Source organism: Contarinia nasturtii, unplaced genomic scaffold (assembly GCF_009176525.2).
Source record: "Contarinia nasturtii isolate CC-2019 unplaced genomic scaffold, AAFC_CNas_1.1 Cnas_scaffold_1371, whole genome shotgun sequence".
NCBI classification, from domain to species: Eukaryota; Metazoa; Arthropoda; class Insecta; order Diptera; family Cecidomyiidae; genus Contarinia; species Contarinia nasturtii.
Window position 1 is genome coordinate 5,021,063 of NW_022198708.1, and position 25,732 is coordinate 5,046,794.

The 25,732-nt window shown below is 32.5% G+C and overlaps 9 protein-coding genes across 14 annotated transcripts; 7 read left to right on the plus strand and 2 right to left on the minus strand.

Moving 5' to 3' along the window:
- Positions 1-998: 998 nt before the first annotated feature.
- On the plus strand, positions 999-2,141 carry LOC116345772 (ubiquitin-fold modifier-conjugating enzyme 1). Its single transcript, XM_031775444.1, has 4 exons — positions 999-1,282; positions 1,425-1,463; positions 1,550-1,681; positions 1,745-2,141. Exons 1-4 carry the CDS (start codon positions 1,199-1,201, stop codon positions 1,991-1,993), a joined length of 504 nt encoding a protein of 167 aa, XP_031631304.1. The 5' UTR covers positions 999-1,198; the 3' UTR covers positions 1,994-2,141.
- Positions 2,142-3,195: 1,054 nt separating this feature from the next.
- Positions 3,196-4,013, plus strand: LOC116345836. The gene is made up of 2 exons (XM_031775545.1): positions 3,196-3,288; positions 3,367-4,013. The coding sequence occupies exons 1-2, from the start codon at positions 3,199-3,201 to the stop codon at positions 3,919-3,921; spliced, it is 645 nt and encodes a 214-aa protein (XP_031631405.1). The 5' UTR covers positions 3,196-3,198; the 3' UTR covers positions 3,922-4,013.
- A 1,040-nt stretch (positions 4,014-5,053) lies between these two features.
- On the plus strand, positions 5,054-6,002 carry LOC116345823. Its single transcript, XM_031775521.1, has 2 exons — positions 5,054-5,136; positions 5,340-6,002. Exons 1-2 carry the CDS (start codon positions 5,095-5,097, stop codon positions 5,907-5,909), a joined length of 612 nt encoding a protein of 203 aa, XP_031631381.1. The 5' UTR covers positions 5,054-5,094; the 3' UTR covers positions 5,910-6,002.
- A 556-nt stretch (positions 6,003-6,558) lies between these two features.
- Positions 6,559-9,861, plus strand: LOC116345776 (prohibitin-2). Of its 2 annotated transcripts, none has more exons than XM_031775454.1 (7): positions 6,559-6,714; positions 6,779-6,911; positions 7,308-7,654; positions 8,180-8,413; positions 8,531-8,608; positions 8,706-8,802; positions 9,665-9,861. In XM_031775454.1, exons 2-7 carry the CDS (start codon positions 6,779-6,781, stop codon positions 9,790-9,792), a joined length of 1,017 nt encoding a protein of 338 aa, XP_031631314.1. In that variant the 5' UTR covers positions 6,559-6,714; the 3' UTR covers positions 9,793-9,861. The 2 variants fall into 2 exon arrangements, with proteins under 2 accessions (XP_031631314.1, XP_031631315.1); XM_031775455.1 differs by lacking the exon at positions 9,665-9,861 and adding an exon at positions 9,245-9,399 and having other exon boundaries at positions 6,560-6,714.
- A 1,990-nt stretch (positions 9,862-11,851) lies between these two features.
- On the plus strand, positions 11,852-14,703 carry LOC116345904 (serine protease persephone-like). 5 transcript variants are annotated; one of them, XM_031775664.1, is made up of 13 exons: positions 11,865-11,930; positions 12,057-12,120; positions 12,197-12,361; positions 12,587-12,688; positions 12,760-12,858; positions 12,925-13,023; positions 13,092-13,190; positions 13,353-13,400; positions 13,471-13,583; positions 13,651-13,794; positions 13,859-13,912; positions 13,982-14,159; positions 14,245-14,700. In XM_031775664.1, exons 3-13 carry the CDS (start codon positions 12,250-12,252, stop codon positions 14,586-14,588), a joined length of 1,392 nt encoding a protein of 463 aa, XP_031631524.1. In that variant the 5' UTR covers positions 11,865-11,930; positions 12,057-12,120; positions 12,197-12,249; the 3' UTR covers positions 14,589-14,700. The 5 variants fall into 5 exon arrangements, with proteins under 5 accessions (XP_031631526.1, XP_031631524.1, XP_031631523.1 ...); XM_031775663.1 differs by having other exon boundaries at positions 12,057-12,115; XM_031775661.1 differs by having other exon boundaries at positions 11,872-11,930; positions 12,037-12,115.
- On the minus strand, positions 14,701-18,043 carry LOC116345903. The gene is made up of 3 exons (XM_031775660.1): positions 17,047-18,043; positions 15,296-16,975; positions 14,701-15,226 (listed from the first exon to the last, which is right to left on the minus strand). Exons 1-3 carry the CDS (start codon positions 18,014-18,016, stop codon positions 14,811-14,813), a joined length of 3,066 nt encoding a protein of 1,021 aa, XP_031631520.1. The 5' UTR covers positions 18,017-18,043; the 3' UTR covers positions 14,701-14,810.
- A 1,575-nt stretch (positions 18,044-19,618) lies between these two features.
- On the plus strand, positions 19,619-21,344 carry LOC116345874 (protein-cysteine N-palmitoyltransferase Rasp-like). The gene is made up of 5 exons (XM_031775588.1): positions 19,619-19,642; positions 19,738-19,913; positions 19,985-20,545; positions 20,624-20,841; positions 20,900-21,344. The coding sequence occupies exons 3-5, from the start codon at positions 20,060-20,062 to the stop codon at positions 21,342-21,344; spliced, it is 1,149 nt and encodes a 382-aa protein (XP_031631448.1). The 5' UTR covers positions 19,619-19,642; positions 19,738-19,913; positions 19,985-20,059.
- Positions 21,345-22,031: 687 nt separating this feature from the next.
- On the minus strand, positions 22,032-23,500 carry LOC116345917 (short-chain collagen C4-like). The gene is made up of 9 exons (XM_031775695.1): positions 23,431-23,500; positions 23,271-23,365; positions 23,123-23,191; positions 22,838-22,863; positions 22,742-22,751; positions 22,540-22,659; positions 22,391-22,474; positions 22,285-22,316; positions 22,032-22,217 (listed from the first exon to the last, which is right to left on the minus strand). The coding sequence occupies exons 1-9, from the start codon at positions 23,439-23,441 to the stop codon at positions 22,197-22,199; spliced, it is 468 nt and encodes a 155-aa protein (XP_031631555.1). The 5' UTR covers positions 23,442-23,500; the 3' UTR covers positions 22,032-22,196.
- Positions 23,501-24,028: 528 nt separating this feature from the next.
- On the plus strand, positions 24,029-25,420 carry LOC116345919 (macrophage receptor MARCO-like). Its single transcript, XM_031775697.1, has 9 exons — positions 24,029-24,098; positions 24,163-24,248; positions 24,333-24,407; positions 24,563-24,588; positions 24,679-24,688; positions 24,762-24,851; positions 24,913-24,990; positions 25,078-25,104; positions 25,262-25,420. The coding sequence occupies exons 1-9, from the start codon at positions 24,088-24,090 to the stop codon at positions 25,273-25,275; spliced, it is 417 nt and encodes a 138-aa protein (XP_031631557.1). The 5' UTR covers positions 24,029-24,087; the 3' UTR covers positions 25,276-25,420.
- The last annotated feature ends 312 nt before the right edge of the window (positions 25,421-25,732 follow it).

The window sequence follows — 25,732 nt, forward strand, 5'->3', positions numbered from 1 at the left end:
TGAAACCGATTAAACTACAGAGTCTCAATTTTGTTTTCATCTTGTTCCTGATTAATAGACTATCGCGCATAAAATGACATAAAATGAATCGAATCAAAATAAAATGTGCTGCTGTCACGCTGAACCAACAAAATTGAGAGAGATAGAAAATAAGAGCATAGTTGATTGTAAGAATATGAATTTGACGGCTATATAATTGTGTGTATTTGTGCGCGGCATTTGCTGTCTGACGTCTCCTCGCTCATTTCCATGTGACCAATCGAAATAAAATTGTGCGAGAGAGCGAAAGAGAGATGGAGCGTTTCATTCGAATGATGTGTATCACATTTCTATGCGATGGCCTATGCAATATTTGTCATTTTATTTCCCTCTCATTTTTCATTTGGCACGACATGAATTTCGTCATTCGTTCGTGCAAACATTTTTACCGCAAACAATTCAAGAGGCCAGATGCATCGGCAGATGGCCATAAGATATGCATAATATATTCCTTTTATATTCATTTAATTACACATTGCGTGCAATTTTAGAGATACAAGTTCGCCATTCAATGCTACCTATTCTGCACGATTGGGGTTAGATTTGAACATTCGTTTGAAATAGAACTGAACATTCTAATAAGAATGCATCGAAATTCATGATAGAAATGAAGCAAACTCAATTGGAATCACCGAAAATGGACTACGTGACTTGGTGAAAATAGTTTCGAAAACTGAACCAACCGAAATTTTCCTTTTGATTACCACCAAATTTTCGGACAAAAAACAAACAATTTCCAAATTTGTTAGCAAGAATTTTGTAAAAATAAATTTTTAGTTTGTGGAAAATGTATAAACTGAATTTTCCCCTTTGAAAATGTCTATAAACATTTTCAAATCCATTTTACTGCCGCATGTATTGGAAGTCATCCGTCTATGTGTGCGTGAGCAAATGTCATTCAGTTATGTTTCTATTCATCTTGTCAAATGTCAAATAGTTTGACGTTTCTCGAATGTTTTCAACTTTGTACACGTTTAAACAATCTGTCTCATCCATTAGTGTACATACTCACTGATTACTTTCTAAAATAAAAAAGTGTTCAATAGCAGTGGTGTTTTGCAAATTTTTTTTAATTTCAAATATACATTTATTCCATTTTATTTGAAAACTAAAAGAGTAAGAAAATCTAAATAAATTAAGAAACGAATAGAGCTTAAAAATGGTTGATGCAAATACACGAAAAACACTTAGTGGCATTCCGTTGTTGCAAACAAAAGCTGGTCCACGCGATAAAGAACTATGGGTACAACCTAGGGGCAATTCACTTAAAAATAACCTTTCTATTATTTAATAATTGTTATTGATTCTTTTTCGATTATTGCGATTATTTTCGATTATTTCGATTATTTCCAATTAATTCTTTTCTTTTGTGATTCTCCCCTTAGGTACAACGATTAAAAGAAGAATATCAAGCACTTATCAAGGTAATTATGTTCCATGGCACCATTCGTCCATCTGAACGAAACTAAAAATTGAATAAAATTTAATCGAAAATCTATTTTATTTGCAGTATGTTCAAAATAACAAAGACTCAGGTACTGACTGGTTCCGTTTGGAATCGAACAAAGAGGGCACCAAATGGTTTGGAACATGCTGGTGTATGCACAATTTGCTCAAATATGAGTTTAAAGTTGAGTTTGATGTAAGTATTTTCAATCAAAATCAGATGTGTCAAACATTTCACGAAACGATTCCATTTTTACAGATTCCCATCACGTATCCGGCGACCGCGCCTGAAATTGCACTACCAGAACTCGATGGAAAAACCGCCAAAATGTATCGAGGCGGTAAAATTTGTCTCACCGACCATTTTAAACCGTTGTGGGCGAGAAATGTTCCCAAATTTGGAATTGCACATGCAATGGCCTTAGGCTTATCTCCTTGGCTTGCTGTTGAAATTCCAGATATGATAGAAAAAGGCATTGTTACCTACAAAGATAAAGCCGAATCATAATCAACAACAACTGTATCGATGTCAAATAATACGAACTCACACGATGGCTTGGCAATTTATTTTATTTTATAAATTAATTATTTTGTAGATTTGTTTTTCGCTTCAATTTATAATGAATTTTTGTTGGCAAATAAACTGATTTTTCGATTCAAAATGATAATAACCTTTTTTGGGGCTATTTAATGAAATCATATTTAAAACAAGAACTCCTAATTATCGAAAAAAGGTCTTTTCTACTGACCGACACAATTTCTCAGCATGGTCATAGCTGGGCAGACTGAAAAATTCAGGGGGGGGGGATTGGGGGGGTAATTTTCTCAAAAACTCCTAGCAAAATAGGAAAATTTCATCTATGATCCAAAAACCCTAGCAAAATGAGAAAAATTCTATCCAAAATCATGAATTTTGTAAAGGGGTAACGCAAAAATTTGTTGATTTTGTAAAGGGGTAACGCTAAAATTTGATGCCTCAGGAGGGGGTAATCCCCCCCCTCCCCCCCCTGTCTGCCCAGCATGGTTCAATAAGAAAATTGGATCAGAAAACAAAAATTCTTTTCTATTTCGAAGAAGCCAAAAAAATGTTTTTTTTATTCTGGTTTGGTCCTTGATAGTTCCGTTTCCCTCGACGGTTTTTTGCTGGTTTTGAATGGATAAATGATTAAAAAAAACAAGAAAACGATGATAACATTGTAATCATTTTTTTTGCATCACATGCAAATTTCCGAGAGAGATTTCCCATTTTCTGAGAAAGATTTCCGAGAGACCAAATTACCCCCTTAGAAATGATTCCCACCCAGAATTGCGCGAGAAGATTCAATGACGATTAAGTTAATAAAATATATCATTATTTCATAAGAGTGACCTTCAATGTAATATATTTACCTTAATCCCCGAGAAAAGAAGGAATTTATTAGGAAAACCAAACGAAAGAAACGCTAATAAGTATTGAATCCAATCTATTCCATTTTCAATATATTTCTGTATTTGATTAGATAAAAATGCTTTAATTGTTTAAAATAAATAAACAATATGTCAAATTTCTTGTGCAAATAATTGTTTATTTTAATTGTAATTGTTCATGGTTCGAGAAAAAAAAACTTGTTTGCGTTGCAACAACAAATCTATTTCTATATTACATTTGGTGCAAAAACACTCGCGTATGTTCCTTATCCAACAAAATTGAGCCGTATAAATACCGCGAAATTCATGTATGAATTCAGTTATTTTAAGCTTGTCAATCGGATCAATATGAATTTAGCAGTATTTTTGGTGTTTGGATGCGCTGTTTTAACACAGGTATTTCATAAATATTCTTACTTGAATTACATTCTTGAACATTAGCATAAATCGTTTTTATTTTTATCCAATGAAAAGGTGATGGCTCAACCCAATCCGGGAAATCCGACTAGTGGCACATCTAAAACTTTGGAGTTACCCAAACGAAATATTAGCGTGGCACACTATCGACCCCGGGCACAAGATTTTCTCACCAATTTAGATTCAATTCCAACGGCAACAAATTCAATTCGTGTTATTGAGCCAGTCATTTGTTCTCGAATGAGAGGAAATGTAAATGGAAATTTAAAACTTGTGTACGATCATATATTTAGAGAGCTTAAAAGATTTACTGGTGTAGTTATAACGAGTACATCGGCAAATGTGCCAGACGCAATAAATGACGCTCAAACGGCCACCGATACTGCCATCAAAGGACTTTCAGATCTTGCAAAGAAATTCCTCACAGAGATCAATGAGAAATGTGCGAAACTGACGTCGGTCGATACATTGAGCACCATTAATCAGAGCATTGAAAAATTTCGAGCCACTCAATTGTCCAACTGCATTAAATTGGCCTCTATTCCCGATCGCTTTGAAAGTGTAATGCAAAGTTATTATAAGCCAGTTGAGGATATTGTTGGCACCAATTAAAAAGATCGATTTATACAAAATTCGATAGATTTCATTTTTGTTTGTTTGCAAATTACAAGAGAATATAAATAAATAAATATTAAAAAATCTAACACAATTGTTTCAATTCAAAATAGAATAACTTATGAAAAAAATCCCAAAGTGAATATTTCACATAAAATCAACAATTTTTTATTTCAAATTTTAAGAAATAAACCGAACAGTGTATAAAAATAAAGGGTTCCTTAAATCCTAGGAAATTAAAATGAGATCTCGACTGACATGTCTATCTCAGTGAAACAACATGTAACACTGCTATTAAGGTCAACCATCACGGTTTATCTAACTATTTTATATTTTTCTGCGTTTTTACTGCATTTTTGGGTTTCTGCGTTTATTTTTCTGCGTTTTTATTTTCTGCGTTCCGTGAAGAAACCATTACAGCAGAATTTTAATAATTCCAAAATTAGCGATTTACGAAGGTAATTTTACGATTCTTATCTTGAATTTTAACCAATTTGGCTTATAATTAACAAAATTACACCCACATTTTCATTCATTATAAAATAAGATATATTCGTGGCAAGTATGGACTTTGTTGTTTTTGCTCAAAATAAAAAGGATCTAGTTTCAATTTTGATTTTAGCAATTATAAATGGATATTGTATGAAACTAATTCCGTTCAAAAAAATACAAAATAATTAATTTAAAGTCTCATAATAGTGATAGAGACAAAATCAATATTAGAAGCGAAAGAAACCACTTATTTTGAAAAGTAAACAAATGCTGAATGGCCACACGCCACAATATTTTTGTCGAATTCTCGGAATTCGAGAAATTCATTAAATTAATGAAGATTATTAAATAAATAAGTGAAGGTAACCGTCTTTTGTTTGTTGATCACCACATAGTTCCGCCTCAAAATGCTGACATTGAAGCGTGCTGTGTTGTTGGTTTCCAGAAAGGTTAACCGAAATTAAATTAAATAGAGTAAGTAAATAATTCTATTTGTTAAAATAGATGGTTATTTGCTGATAAATAGATTTGTAGATTTGTTACAAGCAAAATAATTTATCGGCAATACAAACAATTCGTATTGATATTGTCAACGTATTGTCTGCCGATATTCTGTATAAATTGATCGTATTTTGGACGACGAACCAGCAGTCATAATCGATTAATTCGCTTGAAAATATGAAGTGGTTATTGGTGCTTTTCGTTTGTATTACTTTAAAGGTAAGAGAATTTTGGGAACAAAACTATTCGTCTACTTATTTTTATATATATTTTATATTTTGCTTGTCGCATAGGCCAGTTCAGAATTTTTTTTTCATTGTTACTTGGCAATAAATTATAAGATTCTGGTCTAGAAGCTTGACAATATGAGCAATTTTTTTGGATTCTGTTAATAAACCATAATTGTTTTACTTTCTCCATAGCAAGTAGTATTTGCTCAGCCAAATCCGGGCAACACAAATACACCGACAACTCTTTTAAAACCTAAACGTCCTGTGATATGTTTATCTATTGACACGAATGTAAGGGATTATGCACCAAATTATGACTCATTGATAAATACATTTGCATCGTTGTCGTATCGAGAAAATCCAGCTTTGCGACGACTTCGTGAACATAATTCAAACGTACAACGAGTATTTAGTCTGGATAATATACGACGATTTTTACGATATAACACACAAAATCCAAACCTTACTGCCGACGAGAAAAACAAACAAAAAACTACGGTCAATGAGGCGCTCAACAACTACAAAACAGCCACAGCGACTTTTCTAACCGAAATCAATACATTGGCGACATCCATCGATCCAACAACTACCATGCAAGAATGCCAACAAACCGCACAAAGTGCAGCAATCGCATCAATTGGTGATGCCAACGCATTGACAGCATATTCAAAAGAAATGTGCGAGAATTTAAACAATGTAATAGCTATTTTTGAAACAGCACTTGAAGGTGCATATTCTAAAGTCGGTGCTAAAGCACCATAAATTTTCAGAGATACATTTTAATTTGTTTCAATTATACATTTTTCAAATATATTGCATATTTTTTGTCACTTTCAATAAATTTGTTGAAGAAAAGCCAATTGTTTTTTACTAATTATCATACAAATGAACTTTATCTAGAAGATGTTTCGTTGGCATGCCGAGTAAGATTTGAAAAAAAAAATGAAGAAGTTACCCAATTAATTTCAGATAAAAGCTTTCAAAAAAAATCTCTACTTGCTCTCATATCTTTGGTAAAATCCGGAATTTTTTGAAATCTGTATATTATTGATATCGGCGAAGAGATAGAGATACGACACTTAATGAAAAATTAAAACGCTTTCGGGAAGTCTTGATTTTTTTCAAAGCATTACTTGGATCTGCATGTTTTCAAGTCTTGTAAACTGTATATTCGCCTGTAAATTGTGAATGTAATATGATTGTATGAAAAAATCAGTTAAAATGAACATCCAAACAATGGAATTAGGAAAATTTGAAAAAAATACATTCCGTGGGTTAAACACTTTCGATGTCAAAATCTGCATTACAACCATTAATCAAACATTCACACGAAGTTTCGAATGTTGTGACATTCTTCCAATAGATGGCGTCGCCCGCTGTTGCCCACTTGAGTGAACACACATTTTATCTCCATCAGTGTGAAGACTTGTTATCTGAATGTCAAAAATCTCGTGTTCCATACAGCACGCAATATTTCTAGTGTGAGCAGCCGGTTCATTACAACTAGACACAACAAAGAAAAAACTGAACTCCTATTCGAATATTCAAGAAAAATTCGTGTATCAAAGTAAATTGTTACCTATTCATTTATATTTTTCCAAAGAAAATAATTTGTGTGAAATTGATTTTAGATGGCTCAAAGTAAATTGAACGATTTGGCTGGTAAATTTGGAAAGGGCGGACCACCTGGATTAGGAATTGGATTAAAATTGTTGGGTGTTGCTGGTGCCTTGGTCTATGGTGCTACTCAATCAGTGTATACCGGTATGTGCAACCATAATTTCATGGAAATTTCGATGAAGAATGTATCATGTTACGGAAAATTCTCTTGTCATAACCTCACTTTATTGAAAAAATGAATTTCACAATACATTGGCTCTGTTGCTACATGAAAAGAAACAATTGTGATTTACATCATACATTGATGCGATAATATTGCAGGTTGTTTGATTTTAATTGTGAAATTCACTACAAAAATGTTGAATCAGTTTTATTTTCCGTGGGTTCTTTTTTCGTTCCATGTTTTTTTGTTATTTTGAGATTATATAATATCTATGACCACTGATATCATGTTATTATGACCATATATTTTACATCCAATTTGAAAATAAATGGAATCAAAAGTGTTTTATGCGTTATTGTTTGTTTCTCTTTGTCCAGTCGAGGGTGGTCATCGTGCAATCATCTTTAATCGTATTGGTGGTGTACAAAATGATATTTACCCCGAAGGATTACATTTCCGCATTCCATGGTTCCAATATCCCATCATTTATGACATTCGTTCACGACCACGAAAAATCTCATCGCCAAGCGGTTCCAAAGATTTACAAATGGTAAACATTTCATTGCGTGTTCTATCGCGACCGGACGCAATAAATTTACCAACCATGTACCGTCAATTGGGTTTGGACTATGATGAAAAAGTATTACCATCGATTTGTAATGAAGTACTGAAAAGTGTTGTAGCCAAATTTAATGCATCACAATTGATTACACAACGTCAACAAGTAAGTACAAGCATCATGGAATCATTTAGGTTGTCATTTGAACAGATTCATTTATATAAGCAGAATTTTGGCTGAAGCGGCTATTGATAGTTGTTGGTCATCAGACGAATTAATATTTTTATTTATTTATTTTTATATGAGAGTAAATGAGTTTAAATGTGCTGTTGGGATAATAAACACCTCCAATGAAATAACGGATCGATTTTTCGTTGCCCCGTTTATGCATTCATCAGTTACTGATGAACAGCAACTATCAATGACAGCAGCTAGTTATTTTCAGCAAAGGGTTTGCCTATAAGGATCATGCCTGGCCAGGAGTTGCTATTGGCACCGGAGAAGTGCAGGCAATCATTCTCTAGATTTTTTCAAGTTATAAGAAAATTGCCTCTATCAATGGTGTCATGACAGCTCTGATGCAAATAAAAAATAACAAAAAAATCTCTCAAAACAACACGAAAATTGCCATCTTTTCGTATGTAATTAATATATTAATGTAAATTAATTGTGTGATTAACCAAATTCCAGGTTTCGTTGTTGATTCGCCGTGAGCTTGTTGAACGGGCACGTGATTTCAATATTATTTTGGACGATGTATCATTGACTGAGCTCAGTTTTGGCAAAGAATATACAGCTGCTGTTGAAGCCAAACAAGTGGCACAACAAGAAGCACAACGTGCTGCCTTCTATGTTGAACGTGCCATCCAAGAGAAACAACAGAAAATCGTACAGGCTGAGGGAGAAGCTGAAGCAGCCAAAATGATATCCTTTTTCAAAATACACATTTTCAACATTTTTATTCCAATTCTATTTCCCATTTTCGATTTTTATTTTTTACCAACGCCATGAGCGTATATTTTCCTTAACCGATATGTTTACTTAGGTTTAGCTGTGGCCCGTAATCCAGGTTACTTGAAATTGAGAAAAATTCGGGCTGCCCAAAGCATTGCACGCACGGTAATTAGAATGTTTTGTTATATATTTTTCCAGCTTTTTCGAATCTTTTAATCTAATTGATTTTTTTGTCATTTCTCTCTTAAAAAAAACAACGCAGATGGCCAACTCACAAAACAAAGTGTATTTGTCAGCTAATAGTTTAATGTTGAACATCCAAGATGCAACCTTTGACGATATGACGACAAAAGTACAAAGTAAGAAATAGACATGGAATCATCATCAATGCAATGAAAAATTTGAAGTAGCAATTTATTAATAGAAATGCAGAAATATAAAAGTGTTTATATTTTTGCAATCGATTCGCATCGATGAAAAAAAAAACAATTTATACCAAGTATAGAACAAGAGAGCATTTAGGGATCATCTCCAATAAAATATTTGCTAAAATCAACAAACATATACACATATTTTTTTTAAATCACCCTATTGAACAATTTGCTTGAACAAAAACAAATTTTTGTCCAAAAAAGAACTTGTTGTTGATGGTCAAATGCAGATTCCAAAGTGCAAAAGTCAATCAACAACTTCTTTTATTTTCTTTAAATCAAAAAAATCCTCTTTTTTCATATTATGGTCGTTGCATTTGCTATTATATAAAACCGTTTTCTCTCTCTGTCTCTCTTTGTGCTGCATAAGAATCATATGGAACGGATAGTCATTTGTAGTTTGTTGATGGAATAAATTAACCATGGTAAAAAGCACACACAAAATAAGGAATGTGCATAGTTTTTAAATAAAAAATATGTAGTTGAAAAATGAAAAATATTAAACACGTTCTTTGAAAAAACCTATCTAAACATAGAATTTATTGTGCAAGAAAAATTAAAATTCTACATATTATTTCAGCTGATTGAAGATGAAAATAGCGAAAAAAAGAAAGAAAATTACAATCGATGCCGTTCCATTCGTATTTGGCTCTCATAATCAAAACTTAAATATTAGTCTTTTAAAACCAGAATTCTCACCTATTGAGAATCGATTTGTCTACACCGATTGATTTTTCTTTCTTTTTTTTTTCTCTCCTTACATCGGCTCGCTCATTTTGTTTTTGGATAGACGATAATCAACAATGGTTTGTATTTGATAAAGCCGCACAAACAAGGACACTCACATCAGAACAATCTTCTACAAATACTATTGGAAACATAGCTGGTGATGCTGCAACTAACTTCATCCAACAATAGAACAATGAAATCAATCCAACTGCATTTGGGGGATGTATAGTCGAATGTTCGCACATGTGATAGTCGAAACTTGGGACAAGGTTTAAATAATTGTACCAAAAATGTACTTAATTGTACCGCAATTTATTTTTAATTGTACCTTACATTCGACTATACATCCCATTTGGGTACATATATTTTTGTATTCTTCGGATTTTTTTTTTTAAATTCGAAAAATTTTGCAATGTTTTTTATTAAATTTTCTATTCGATGCTTAAATGATGAACAAACCTATTTTTTTTCAAAGAATTGTTTTTTTTTTTTTGGAAAATAAAAAAAGAACATAGATATAGATCTAATTGACTCGTTTTGAATCATTAACTTAATCCTTCTAAAAGCTCTTTAAAGAATTTGTGGGTGGTGGTCAATGCCGACAATATTTTCTTGGACAAATTATTTACCAAAATATTTTAGTTCATGATGATATATTTTAAACAGAACAGAGAAACAGAGTGGCAATTGGTGCCTTCAATGTCGATAAATTTACTGAAATTTTGGTTGAAAAAATATCACATGTTGGTTTATTTTAGAACCTATTTAAACATGGAACTCGTTTTAGTGTACAAAAAAAGCGACTGGGCGTTTTAGGATAACTTGACTATATATTGTAATCAATATTGTAATCAGCAAAATTTTGAAAAGCGTAAAATCATATTTCGTTGTAAATAAATAAAATATTTAGTCATGAATAAAAGGGCAAAGAACTGACTCAGCGTGTATTTTATTGATTTTGTATCAGTTATCCTTCGAATTCTATATCAGTTCCAGTAAGCAAAATTATATGTTTTCGTCTTTTAATTTACTTACCTCCTCATCATGTCTTCCTGTAATTTATTAGTTTAATTTGAAAGAAGTTTTTTTTTCTTACAAATTTTCTCGATCGGATGTCATCAGCACGAGCCATGCGAAGAAGTAATTTCTCGTCGTTATTGATGCGAGCATGTAAATCATTCACTCTGCCTTCAATGTTGTCCACAGTTGTGTTCAGTTTTTTGATTGCCTGCTCATAATTTCGATTTAGCTCATCTAAATTCCAAATGGTGGTTACCAATTCCGTTTTTAACGTGGAAATATTGTTTGTCTGTTCATTTGAAATGAATGTAGATTGATTTAATCGGTCAATTTTATTTCCCAGGTTGATCACTTTGGCTTTTAAAACGAAAATTTCACTTTGATCATTGGTGATTGGTCGGACTGATGGCTGAATGGCTGGCTTTCTATTTACGATAGCATTCACAACATCAACATTATTTGTTGGTGTTTCTGTTGTTTAATCGTCCGTTGACGTAAAATTATTTGAACCATCATTATCAAGAACTCTTGCAAATGTTCCGGCAAATATAGAATAAATGCCAGTTTCATACAATTAAATATTAAATGCATGCTGAATGCAATTAAACACTTTGATTATTATCAAACTTTATGAAGAGAATTACAGCGCAATTTCTTAGTTATTCGAATGAAATGATGGCAAAGACTTCAGTGGCTGAAGCGGGAATAAGACGTTGATGTCAAGTTCACTCATTTATATGCGATCTTTATCGGACACGCTCTATTGAATCGTTATAATGATTGAAATCAATCTATTTCTATGCAATTGTGAATCATTGATTTGACTAAATGTGCAATTATTGAGTTACTTTGAATTTCATCATTCAATTGCGAAACTAAATTTGGATTTTCCTGTTACGTCCATGTTTTTGATAATAACAGAAATCGCAAAATATCACGACAGGGAAAACTCAGAGATATAAGAAATTGTAATAGTGGATCTATGACCACAACATATTTAAATGCATTGATTGTGTTGTCCCAACTGAATTTTGTATGAAAAAAAGCTTGTTGATAATAATATTTTTTTCAGCATGTTTACATTTGACTTAAACTGAAAAAACCCGTCCGCGATAAGGCAGAATGGAAAAAAATGAAATTCAATGTCAAAATGTGAATTACGAAACTAGTGAGCATTTTGTTGCATTTCCATAAATTCTATTTATAATAATCACACTGAAGATAATCACACTGAAGTATTAGCAATATCAAAAATTAAAGTCATTAATCCATGTTGGAGGTGTTTGCGTGTGTCAAGTATTATTTAAGTAAGTAGTCAATAGTTCTCTTAAAAATGGAATGTTATTAAACTTTCTAACGAAATTGAATTTCATTTTGATTGGAATGCATACATGTATTTAAATATGACGATAGGCCAATATGTTTTTTTTCAGCCATACATTCAGCCATATCAGCTTGAAACTCTCGTATCATCATATTCAGTAGATATAGAGTGAAGTAGAAAGCCACAAGTTTTTTTATTTCATTGTGATGGGATTCTCATTTTTATTGTTCATTTCGGCAATATTTTCAGTTTATTTCATCGAGTGCATCGGTTAAGGTCTTCATTCCTCCAATTAGACATTTATGATGATGAAAATAAAATATTTCATTGTTTTATTATTTTGGTCTCTTAAAATGAGAGCTGCATATACTGATAATAATTTGGATCCACAATTGTTATTTGCCGCTAAAATCGGTAATTAATTATCCTTACACAGAGCCCGAATCTTGATTATTCTACAAGCACAAACACCTGAACAAACGATCAACGTTTTCTAACAAAATTTTGGTTGATCGAGAGAGTCAATCTAGATTTTTACAAAAATAATGATAATATGTTAAGATCTTTCTCAAAAATCGGGACGTGTTCAAGTTAAATGAATGTATGGCTTAATCTCATTATTTTGCATTCAATTTCTAGGATACCTACAGGCAATCAAAGATAAATTAGAACATGGTGCTAATATAAATGCCGTAGATGAAGAAACGAAACGTACACCACTCCATCAGGCCATTAATGGGGGTAAATATACATCTTTGAAAATTGAAGTTGAAATTTCCCGTGAAGTTTAATCAAAACATTTTTCATACTAGGCAACATAGAGGCAATTAAGTATCTGATCGATAATGGGGCCGACGTATATGCTGAAGATAATTTGCTTCAATCAATGCTTCACATTGCTGCTCAAAAGGGTAATTCTACACATTCTTGCACTGAAATGGAATAATTAAATATAGTTTCATCGAATTGAATGCTAGGTAACATAGACGTAATCAGATATCTAATTGATAATGGGGCTAACGTAACCGCGGAAGATAAAGATTTACGCACGCCGCTTCACTATGCTGCTTCGGGCGGTAAGTGAACGCATTTGCAAATTATGAAGAACATATTAGTATCTTATCATGTTCAATGCTATTGCCAGGTCATGAAAAAGTTATCTTAAATCTATTGGTAAATGGTGCAAATGTAAATGCCGAAGACATGGAAAAGAAAACTCCGTTGCACTACGCTATTCAAAAAGGTAATTTCGCACCTTTTTATACCAGACATAGCTTTAAAGGGTGGTGAGTTTAAGGTTTCTATTAAGCATGTAGTTTCCCTATTTTAAAAGCAAATATTTCAAAAGTTATCTATTTAAACAAGATTCAATTTGGTTTTGAGAATGAATACTATATTTTTGCAGGTCATACTGATGCAGTAAATTTATTGATGCGGGCTGCTATATTGCGTGGTTTGAAAGCTTTGTTTTTAATAATAAAAAATTACAAATATTTCATAAAATTTGTGAATATTTTTTTAAGTGTCCGCATCGAAATTAGCTTGCACAAAATATTCAAGACGGCGAGTTACAGCAAGTTTTAATGTTCGAATTGTGTCAGGAGATGTGGTCGAAAGAGGTGAATTTCCTTGGATGGTAATTCAATTTGAAATTGTTGCAATATGCTTGTATTTATAAGGAAATGTTTCTTTGCCATTTAAAGGCTGCACTATACTATGTAAATCCAAATAACACCACCACAAACGATTTTAGATGTGGAGGAACTATCATTTCCGAGCGTTATATTATGACTGCGGGACATTGTGTTCCAACATCCCGAAAACCTGTTCAAGTTCGAGTTGGTAAAGTGAGTAGAGTAATATGTTTGTGCAGTAAAAATCATTCAATATTCATTCCATTTTTCTGAACAGATAACTCTTAATGATACTACTGATGGTTTGATGGGTAAATATTATTCCATTGAGGTAAACTAATACATAAACCTTATTTTATTTGTCAACAATTTGTTTGAGTAAAATTGTTTATTGTTACAGAAAATCATCCGGCATCCAGAATATGATGCCGCAACGCTCAAAAATGACATTGCATTAATTCAAATTCGAGGAAGTTTTGAGTTTAGCGATGATGTTGCACCAGCATGCTTGCCCACGAACACGCAGGATTTTAGTTATGATCTGATTGTGACCGGGTGGGGTACTACTGATCCAATGAGTAAGTTGATCTTCTCAATAAATACATATACATGAGCAATGACTATGAAATTCTTGTATTAATCTAAATATTTAATTATCCAAAGGAGCCAATTCCCTTTCGAATGTGCTTCTTAAAGCCAATCTAAAAACAATGGTTTCGAAAGATTGTAACTCAACAATGTTGGAATGGAATAAAATGTCAAATTTAACGCAGTTACTAAATGGCATTAACGATGGACAATATTGTGCATACGATCCAAAAGGGAAAAGAGATGCGTGTCGAGGAGATAGTGGCGGACCTCTTCAATTTATACGGGAGAGAAAATCAAGTACAGCGACCGTAGTTGGCATTGTTTCATTCGGTCATAGCTGTGGTCTTGAATTGCCAAGCATCTATACTCGTGTGGGATATTTCAGAAAATGGATCGAATCCATCGTTTGGCCATAATTATTAAGCTAATGATCTAAAATTAAACCGATTTATATTTTCAAATATCAAATGAATGCCATGATGAAAAGAGATAGTTATCAACTGATATTAAAAAATAAAACACGATGAATTAAAAATAAAAACCAATTTTATTTTAATTTTTGTTGACATCATTTTGATAGCATTGAATTATTTAAAATGCAAATGTGATGAAAAATTTTGAAACTAACTATGCTTCGCTCAAATATGTGCAATTGCGTCGGTTAGGTCTTTTATGATTTTTTCGAAAATAGCATATTTAGACATATCTGCGAGAAATCCTCTGTATTCTCTCAATTCTACGGACTTGAGTAATGTTAATGGTTTGGATGGAATTCGAACTACATCTGTACTGGTCACATAGTCATCTGGACAACTTGTATCAGGGATGGATTCCAACTTGTCGTTTGTTCCGTCTCCGACGTAAACATGTTCACACGCAGTACCGAAACCCTCAAATTCACCATTGGTTGTATGTTTTATGCCGCTTGTTTTACATGTTACGGCATTTTCTCCCAGTAGCCCTTGCTTTCCATTAGATTTGTTGATATTTGGTGGTAGTCCTCTATTGGTTAAATGATGGAATTCGGCATAACCAAAAGCACCGCCCAAACCAGCTGCAAAAAAATAAAATATTAATAAAACTGTATCAAAACTTTACTCATTTTTTTTTTGTATTTTCTTACCAGCACCACCCTTTCCAGTTGCACCACAGCATTCAGTTGGAAACAAAATATGTGTGTAAAACACGTTCTCCTGAAGTAGTGGAAAAGTGTCTCTCATTCTTTCTTCACATGAATTTTCTGTGACGGTGACAATTTTCGCTCCCGATTGAAATTGAATTAAATCACTGTACCACTCATGTGGCGAGTAAACAATATTATTTCCCAATTTATCCCACTTTATGTTAAGGTCTTGATTGCCAGTTCCACTCTGTCCGTTTGAGCCGTTGCCACCAATTACCTCAATTGTCAATAATTCGCCGCTTATAACTTCATTTGCCACACCGAAAAAGTTGCCGGAATTCGTTCCCGAAATGCCCGCTTTTCCCGCCGTTCCATTTGTTGTTAGTGGTGCATGTGACGTTCCATCGATTCCATTTAAATAAAATGTTACTGGTTGCAAAATATTCCATTTGTTTGCAAAGATGTGCAACTCAACATTTTCCATTCCATTTAAATTCACATTACTGTCGACAAAAAACGTATCGGTTGCAAACACAGTAATTTTCTTCGTTCCTTGTCTCGAATAACCTTGACAATTTGTGAATTCAATGTCAGAACTTTTAACGAAATGTCCTTCAATCGTTGCGATTTGATTGTAACATTGTTGTTTCATTTGTGATTTGACTGTTACGTCAATAATTTCATTGAGTTCCTTGATCTTTGTTGGTGTTGGTGAAAAGTTTACCAAATTATTAAAACTGTGGTGTTGTATAAAATCTTTGAAATTGGCATCCGTAATTAGTAGACCCTGTGGTGCGCCCGAATTTCCCCAATTTGACAAATCGCGGACATTATAAGCACGGACATCCTTTTGAACTTGATACGATGCCAGAAATTTATAAACATCGGATAAAAATGAATACCAATCATGTTCGGTAGAGATAAAATTGATCGCTTTCGATGAATCCAGAATCCAATTTGCATAAGGTATAGTAATCAGTTTAGATTTCGAAAGGTTCACCAAGTCAATGAGAGACAAATGATCCATTTGAGTTTGATTGCATGCGCCGATGTTGATCGATGTTAGATTCAAATTCTGAATCAAGTCAACAAACTGCTTGATCTTTTGATCAAATGTTACTACATTACCGCTTGCTATGGTTTTCTTGCATTCATTTAGAATAGTCAATTTGTTTTGATAACAGCCCGAATTACCTAGTACTGCTTGTAATGCTGCCAATATTTGTTGATCAATGTTTTTTAGTGCAATCAAAATGTTGTCCATGATTTGTTGTGTTTGTATTTGTATTTGATATTCGAAATCGGCTACACATTTTTGATAAAAGTAACCCATTTGATCGAAAAGAGATTTGTAATCGCCGCCTGAATAAATACTTATCATAGCGTCTATATCACTGTCAAGCGATTTCAATTCATTCATATAACTGTCTTCGTCTAATATTTGATTGAGTTCATCAGCTTGAATCGTTTGCAGTCCATTGTCTTTGATCATATCTCTGTATAGGCCCGTGATATTGTTTAGATTAAAAGCATTCGTACTAGAACAATATTCGATTTTCGATTGTCCATTATTGATGAGATTTAATTTTCTTTTAATATCCTGAGTAGATTGAATCGTTTGATTAACTCCATGCTGCACTCGATTATGGATATCTTTCAGTGTTATCGTTCGTGCATCGACTGAAAAATGCATTTTAAAAAAGAAAACGATGCAGAATGTTACCTTTATCATGTTGAATAAATATACATACCTGCTTGCTTCACCATTCCCATGATATGTAATATTACCTCAGCTGACAATTGAAAACTGAAATCTGTCGATTGCTTTGGTGAGTAACTTGTATTCAATATGGTTTCACGTATTAGTATGCGACCCTTTTTAAGTAAATCAATATCATTAAAATTGCCCAATTGTGGTGGTTTCCAAAATATTGCTATTTTTTTATAATTATTGTTGCTATCAATCGCCAACAATGCATTAATCGCCAATATTTTTTCGCTATTGATCAAACTTCCCCTTCCTTCTAATGCGGTACGATGTTCAATCAGATATTCGGCGGTTGTGTTCTTTACACTTTCTTCGGATACCATTAAATTTATCGCATAATGTGGTGGTACTTTTGTAACTACCATTGACAAGCTTTCGCTGTAGTTTGTAATATTTTTGATTAGCTCTGTTGTGCTGTCTAGTAACTTATCCAAGTCGAAATGATTTCTACTTTTTGTCATGGACTCAGCATTCACAACCAAGACAAATTTTATATTTGTAGCACTGTCGATGATACGTTTGATAAATACTGCATTGGCAATTTTAGCCGTTTTATTTCGATTTTCGGAGAAGCTCGGACAATCGTACCACACATTGCTTTGTTCGTCAATCACCATTTCAGGTACAAATGTTCGCGGTTCATTTGTTGATATTTGAGCACCTTTCAATGGGTCTAAATCATCTCGAATTTCGTAATCTGAATTGTTTAAATTTGATGATGGAATTGCACACAATTTGCTCATATCACCGGCCACATAATGAACTAACGTTGATTTTCCGCTATCCGTATTTCCAACGACAATAATTATATCCCGGTGATTTGTTACTTTGAATTTATTCTGTGCATTTTTCAGAAAATCGAATGAATCTTTCACTGATGATGATGATGATGATGAACGACTGGAAACCACTGCCAAAACCGTACATAAAACGAAAAACGAATACGAAATCATGTTGTGTCCGACACTTGGTGAGTTGAACACAAAATACAAAGTGATTTGTTACATCGAGAAGCTCAGCATTTTTATTGGCAATGAATGCACCAAAAATTGTGATAAGAAGATACGACACAAAAATACATTATTTCAATCAAGTTTACCAGCAATAATCGGCCGAAATTAAAAAGCAAGTCAAAACAATAAAAAATAAATAAAATCGTGATAGCATAATCAAAATTTCGATGATTCCATGTGAATTTGATCATTATGGAGGTGGTACGTTTCATGGATTTTAATATTTCATTTAGTGGTGAAAAACGAAACTCGACTTTGACTTAGATCACGATTTTTTTTTCATTTCATGATGCATTAGTCACATTTCTATGGAATCGGCGAATTTGCAATATTTTTTGAGGACCTTTTATGACATCTTTCGTGATTTTTTACGACGATTTTCGGCTTTTTTTATGCCGTTTGTTGTTTGATCCGTTTTTTGATGTTGATCATTTCAAGTAAATGTAAAAGTACAAAAGTCTCTCTATAAATATTTCTCGTTTATTTTGCCGTTTCCAAAGATATCCATATTTGAAAATGCTAGAAAGGTGACATTATGGTTTGAAAACCCAAGAAGAGATGGATGATATTGACCAAAGTGTGTCTTTTCTGCGTTACAGTTTATTTCACTTCATCATGACTATTGTTTTTTTCGCAATATTGAAAGGTCAGTTTTTTTCGCAATACATTGAACTTGATATTATTCAGTAAATTTAATATTCGAATATTTTGACATATGAACTCAAAAATGTCATGCGATAAATTATCTACAAAAAAATAAAAGAAATATTCAAAAACGGTGATTTTAATTCTTATTTCATGTAACTGAATTTTGCTTAATGTATCGTCAAGCTGTAAAATCGTTTTTGGTTTGGTTGTATCACGTATATGCCCAATCCACAAAATGAATATTTTTCTTTTTGGAATTTATATACATCAAGCATTACTTTCAATTGAAAGTTTCAATTAACAGGGAATTTGGTGTTTAGAAAATGTTAGAGTCTTTTCACCATGATAATATATAAATAGTGTAAAATCGTCATTTCTTACTCGAAATTACGTCATATTTTATTCAATTATTCATCTCGTTTAAATCTTGTGTGATTTTTTATTACGTCCAAAATCTTTGTGCTTGTTCACATTGTACGCAAAAACCGGATATTTCGATAAGTATTTCATTGACATTGAATAAAAAAATGTAGCTCAGTTTATTTACATTTTATCGGACGAAATATTATTGTGATTTCATAGGCGAAACAAAAAGAAATGCAATCATATCACCGACAATTTTGGGCGAAATTTTTATCTACTGAATGTACATAAACAAAAGTCATGAGGATAACATATTTAAAACATATCATCGGAAGAATACATTGAAATGAAGTAAAAGCGCTGGTTAGTTAAGCATAAAACATCGTTGCTATTGGAACATTTCTAAAGAAAAGAGGTCAATAACTTCGAAACGTTGATTATTCAATTCAAAAATGCAAAAATATAAACTGCCACCGTTTGAAATTTTGATTTCGTTTTTTATGAATATTGCAGCATTGATATATACGAGTTATCAAGCGTTTTTGTATGGGGAGAGTGAGTGATTTTTTGTTTTACTTTTTTCCAAGCATAATTCATTTATTCGTTTTTACCCATTTTATTTTCGTTTTCGGCATGAATTGATTTTATAGGCATCGCTACTCCAGAGAACGAAGATTTATTTTCTGAAGGTTGGTCGTTTATTGGTCGAAAACGTGATGACTATGACTTCGAATGGGAGTCATTTGTTGGAAACATCAAGAAGTGTATCTTGTGGTACATTTGCCATGTGCTTTTATCGGAAGTCGTTCGTCAACTGAAACCACGTGTAAAATTCTCGTTTTTTATTTTCTTCAGCAAATGTGTATGACATTTAATTGGTGTTTTTTTCTTCTTCAGGGTGTGTGCTTCATTCATGCCGTCGTTGGTATTTTATTCGTGCTATCAAACTTCAAGCCAATTGTATTTGGTGCCATGTTTTTGGTGGTATTTTCGTATTATGTGACAATGTTGGTGGGAAAGCGGTACGTTTGGATGTTAACCATGATTTGGTTGGTGATCTTGAATAATCTCAAGCACGGTGCGTGGAAAGAAGGACTCAGATTATTTCTGAGCGAAAGAGAAATTTATAATGTCGACATTTCAATTGCATGGTTGGTGCTACGAGTGACCAGTTTTTCCATCGACTATTGCAATGCACCGGAACAAATACACGATTCATTTTCAACAATCAACTATTTGGCGTACGCATTTTATTTGCCGATGTATGTGCATGGGCCTCCACTAATCTACGAACGATATGCGAAAATGATACCGAAAAATCGATTTCGTCCCATTAAAGAATTGATGTGTCGACTGAGCGAACTGTTTCTATCACTGCTTCGCATTGGATTTATATACTGTCTAAACGAAATTTGTATGCATTACATCTATGCCACTGTCATTATCTACAATCCCGATGTAATTGCCAAACTATGATTGTTTATTATTATTATTTTTTTGTGTTAAGTAAATTTAATTTGTTTTCCAATTTTACAGCAAATAGCACACATGGATTGCTGGACACTCTACGGATTTGGTTATGCAATGGGCCAATACTTTTGTAACAAGTACATGGTTTTATATGGATTTGGATTGGCTTTGGCCAAATTTGATCGGATCGATGCACAGCGAAAGCCAATGTGTATCGGACGAATTCATTTGTATTCGAAAATGTGGAAGAATTTTGATCGAGGCATTTATGACTTTTTGTTCAAGTAAGACTACATTGCAGATTCAAATATTACAATGTATCTTTTCAAAATCTCTTTCTAGGCACATTTATGCAGAATTATGTACCAAAACATCGTCGGTGCCACGAAAATTGGTTGCTAGTTGTGTATCGTTTGCATTTATTTATCTTTGGCATGGATTTCACACCGGATTTTTACTTGGCTGGGTGCTCATGAATTTGACATTTTTATACATCGAGCAATTGGGAAGACATATCGCACAGAGTGAAACGTACAACAGAGTTTTGAAACCGATTGGCAGCAATAATATACAACGATTGAACACAGCACTGGGCGCTCAATTGACTATCGTCACAACGATTTTAAATATTACGTTTATCGGTGGGTTAAGCGTTGGCAAATGGATTGTGACCCACGTTTATTTTACTGGCGGTTTCTTGAATTATATTATTATAAGCATCACCGCATATAATGTCTTTCAAGTATCAGCTTTCATATTCAAATGCGAAAAAATGACAAGAAATTAGATTAAATTTTGTATACAATTGCATTAGTGTGTATTAAAAAGAATAAAATCTTCTGTGAATTCATTGGAAAATTAAAATTTGTTACAACAAACAACAATAACAAGTATAAGAATATTTATAGCAATGATGTCAATTGATATCAATTGATCCGTCAAATTATATTTGTTATCTCAAGCGCAAATTCAAGTACATCATTCAATTTGTTGTTTTAAAATGTAGAATGGTGGATGCCGATATTTCTCCCTCATATTCCTAGTTCGCTAAACCTATACTATGGGAAAAAAAATTAAGCTTCCGGGGACGTTAGTGTGAAATCAAAAGAAATCATAGAAAATCATTATTTTGCGTAATTATATGCAAAAAATGGTCTTTTTCCTTATATTTTGAAGTAGTATACAGTCCTTTTATTGATATGCACATTTTTATAGGACATTTTTTTTTATCTCAATACCATTGTATCACTTAATACTTCTCAATGGGCGATATAATTCAGATCGATAAGCGCATATTTGTAATTATTTGTCAACTAAATTATTGATATTTTTCTTTAAATACGAAAAATATAAACTGGCAGAGAATTTAAAGTAATGAACAGAAAAATGGTGTTAAACTGACACAAGAGACGAGTTAAGATGTTAAATGTGATTGAAAGAAATAAGAACACCAACAAATAATTTACAATCCCATTTTAATAACCATAATTTTTCATACAATTTTACATTGAATTATAGTTTTCAATTAAAAAAAAAATCTTGCTTCCTAGATAAAGATGCAGAGCAGAAGAAATACATGAAGTAAAAAAATATATCTGCGTGATGTCTTTCACTCGAACGGGGAGGAGTGCAAAGGGATCTATTTTCCACTGGGTATTCCCTATTTGACAGAAATTTATTCATTTATTTATTTATTCATACGAAAATTGAGCGATTAAATATCTCACTGGAATCTGTGGAATATTTTTGCCTCTATCTCCTGAGTGGACGCCAAAAAACAAAGAATAGATTAATAAGTATTAATATAATATTTCGAATCAATCAAAAAATTACCTTTTACTCCAGGTGGGCCCTGTGCCCCCTGTACTCCTTTGAGTGCGTTTATAGTAACAAGACGTTGAATAGCAGGAAGTTGTGCTGTATATAGATATGAAAAAAGAAACTCTTTTTAAAAACATTCAACTAGACAGAATCTATTGTACCTTGCCACATGTTCTCAACAATATTCATCATTTCATTCTCGAGCAGTTGCTGATCTGTTTTTCCCTGTTCAAGAAAATAAAATGGTCCCATTCCAAAATCACCCTTTTCACCCTTTACACCTGTTTAGTCAATGGATTTATTCATATTTCAGAGACACCAACACAAATAGAAGCAATTTAAAAGTAATTTGAAATTACAAACCATCTAAACCCTACACGAAAAAAAGAAAAAGAAGTTTTAGTGCGAATATGAACGAAAGACAATTAATTTTCAATCGAAATTGATGGTACTACTTACTGGGGGACCAGGAGAACCCGGAATACCTTAAATGCCAACAAATTTTATATTAAAATATTTATATTTATATATGCAGATTTCATTTCGAATCTTAAACAGTTTTCTGGTAGTTTAATTTGTTTTGATCACCTCCATAAAGTAAAGCTTTTTAGTCGAAACCAAAAAAAATCAAATGATTTCGGGTGATCAAAAGAATCGAAAATCAATACTACTTGAATTGAACGCACGGATCACAACTATAAAAACGAATAGTTTGAAATTCAAAAGAATTTAAATTTTATTTACCCGAATTTCCTGGCATTCCAGCTTGCCCTTGAGAACCTTGCATGGAACGTTTCAGTGCATTTACTTCGCCTAATATTTGCAAAAAAGAAAACCAAAATTTATTCGAAAAAATCGATCAATGTTATTTTGAAATATTTTGATTCTCTACGTGTTATGATCTCTTTGCATAATGCAATGGTGTCGCATTCTTCTGCATTTACTTTGCTTATAAAAAGCAAAAAAAGGCATCCAAACACCATAAATCTGTAAAGAAAAAGAGATAACATTTACTAAATAGTTTAATGGATTTTCTTTTTAATGATATTCACTTAAGTATCATTTTCAAGATTTTTCGCTTCAAATATTCAGTATGCAAAATACTTGCAGTCGTTGCAAAGCAAAAATTCAAACTGTGTATAAAAATGGAATTCGTTCATTTGATATACAAAACAATGAACGAATTATCTTTCATCAAATAGCATTTAAAATATATTTTAACCCACGCATTTATTACGTCATTATTTGTTTGTTTTTTTTTTTTTTTTTTGTGCGTATTACATTCAAATTTCGTATTTTCCAAACATTTTATCAATGTCCGTTTCCTTTTCATTTTGAAAATACCCAATATATGATGAAATGTAGCATGATAATATCGTTATTTGCACTCATTTCTCAAGGGCAACAAATGTCTAGACAGAAGAGTGGAACGTCAAATTTTCGTCAGAAATTTAAATGCAACCAGGCAAGGATGCAAAGCTGATATGAAAACATAAAATATGAAAAATATACATCACGAATGCTAATGACGAAATAAAACGTGGTGCGTGGGTTCATTTTTGATAATACTATTTAATGATAATATAATTCGGGCATTGTTTTGTAAATCTAATGAATCGACTTTCATTTTGTATCACAGTTTGAATTTTTTCTTTGCAACGACTGCAAGTATTTTGCATACTGAATATTTGAAGCGAAAAATCTTGAAAATGATACTTAAGTGAATAACATCCGAAAAAAAATCCATTGAATTATTTAGTAACATTTATATTTTTTCTATCCAGATTAATAGTGTTTGGATTTGGCCTTTCTTTGCTTTTTATAAGCGAGGTGAAATCATGCCGTGACGAGATCGAAAAACATGTAAGAGGTATAGTATCCAAACTTTTTCCTCCATATATACGTTCTTTTTAATTATTATTTCGCTTTTCTTTTAAAAAAAAAATCCAATTAGAAAATATCGCAAAAGAGTATCGAAGTTATGGATCACCAGGACGAGCAGGAGCACCTGGAATTAGCGGAACACCCGGTAAGTTTTCTTTTAAATATTTCGAATTTAAGCTTTCATACAAACATAGAACAATTTTTGCTCTTGGTGTGAAAGACATCATTTACAAGACACTTCAATTGATATGTTTTTCCAATTGATTGCTTTTACTTTAATATTTGTATAAATTATTTAAGGAAATAACGGGTTGCCAGGAGTGCCTGTATGTATTACCATTGATTTTTATTGAAAATTTATTATTGTCTTTCGTTCATATTTGAATTAAAAGATCATTGTGTTTCTTATTCCATAGGGCTGGAAAGGTTTGTTATTCCAATTAGTTTGCATTATTTTTGTTGGTGTAACTGATATATAATAAATGCATGAATTAAACAGGTGCCAAAGGCGAAATGGGACAAGAACAAGTTTGCAATCCGAGCTCAATACGTAATCAAATGAACAACATTGCAAATCAAGCTTTTCAAGGTAAATCTTAATTTATTCAAATTGACAATTTTCAAAACGACTTTTCCATCTCTTTATGCAGCTCAACTTCAACAGTTTCAGCAATTTTTATATAGCATCAAAGGAGACATAGGCGATCAAGGTGTTTCAGGTCCAAAAGGTATAACATTATTGAATTTTATTCATTTGTAGCAGAAAAAAAATGATAATTTATTTGTTTGATTTTCTGTTCATTATGCATTCGCAGGAGAAAGAGGCACGGACATCATGATAAGTAATTTGGTAAGAACACAAGCTATGAATTATTGAACGAAATGAATTTTATAAAGTAAAATATTTTTTTCATTTTTTTCTTTATTTCTATAGAATACCAATGATTTGTTATTTTATAAATGAATGTGACTAAAGCAAAATCCTTTACTGAATGGCAGGTCCATGGGGATAATCAACATTAGCTATGTTACATTATTAGCCGATGCACGAAAACCACACAATTGATTTGAAAGAATTTACAAAAAAATGATCGTCGTGGTTCCAGTGGTCATTTTATGTTTAAAAATACTTCCATTACTTTTTTTGTGAGATTTCAAAAAAAAAAAAAAAAAACAATTTAAAATATGATGTGAAGAATGACTTTTATTGTTTTATTTCATTGATGATACTTCTGCTTTACGTCCTACTCAATATAATCAATAAAATACACTCAAATATCATTTAGTTTTTGTTTTTTCAATCAATTTATTTCAATTGATCACAGTGGTACAGTTTGCACCTAGGTCGACTATTTTGAAAAAGTTCAGTGTCAAAGCACGCGAAAAAGCGCGCTTTAACTCTGAAGTTTTTAAATATTGCCGACCTAGGTGTAAACCAGTAATGTGCGAAGGGGGGGGGTAGGGGGGGGG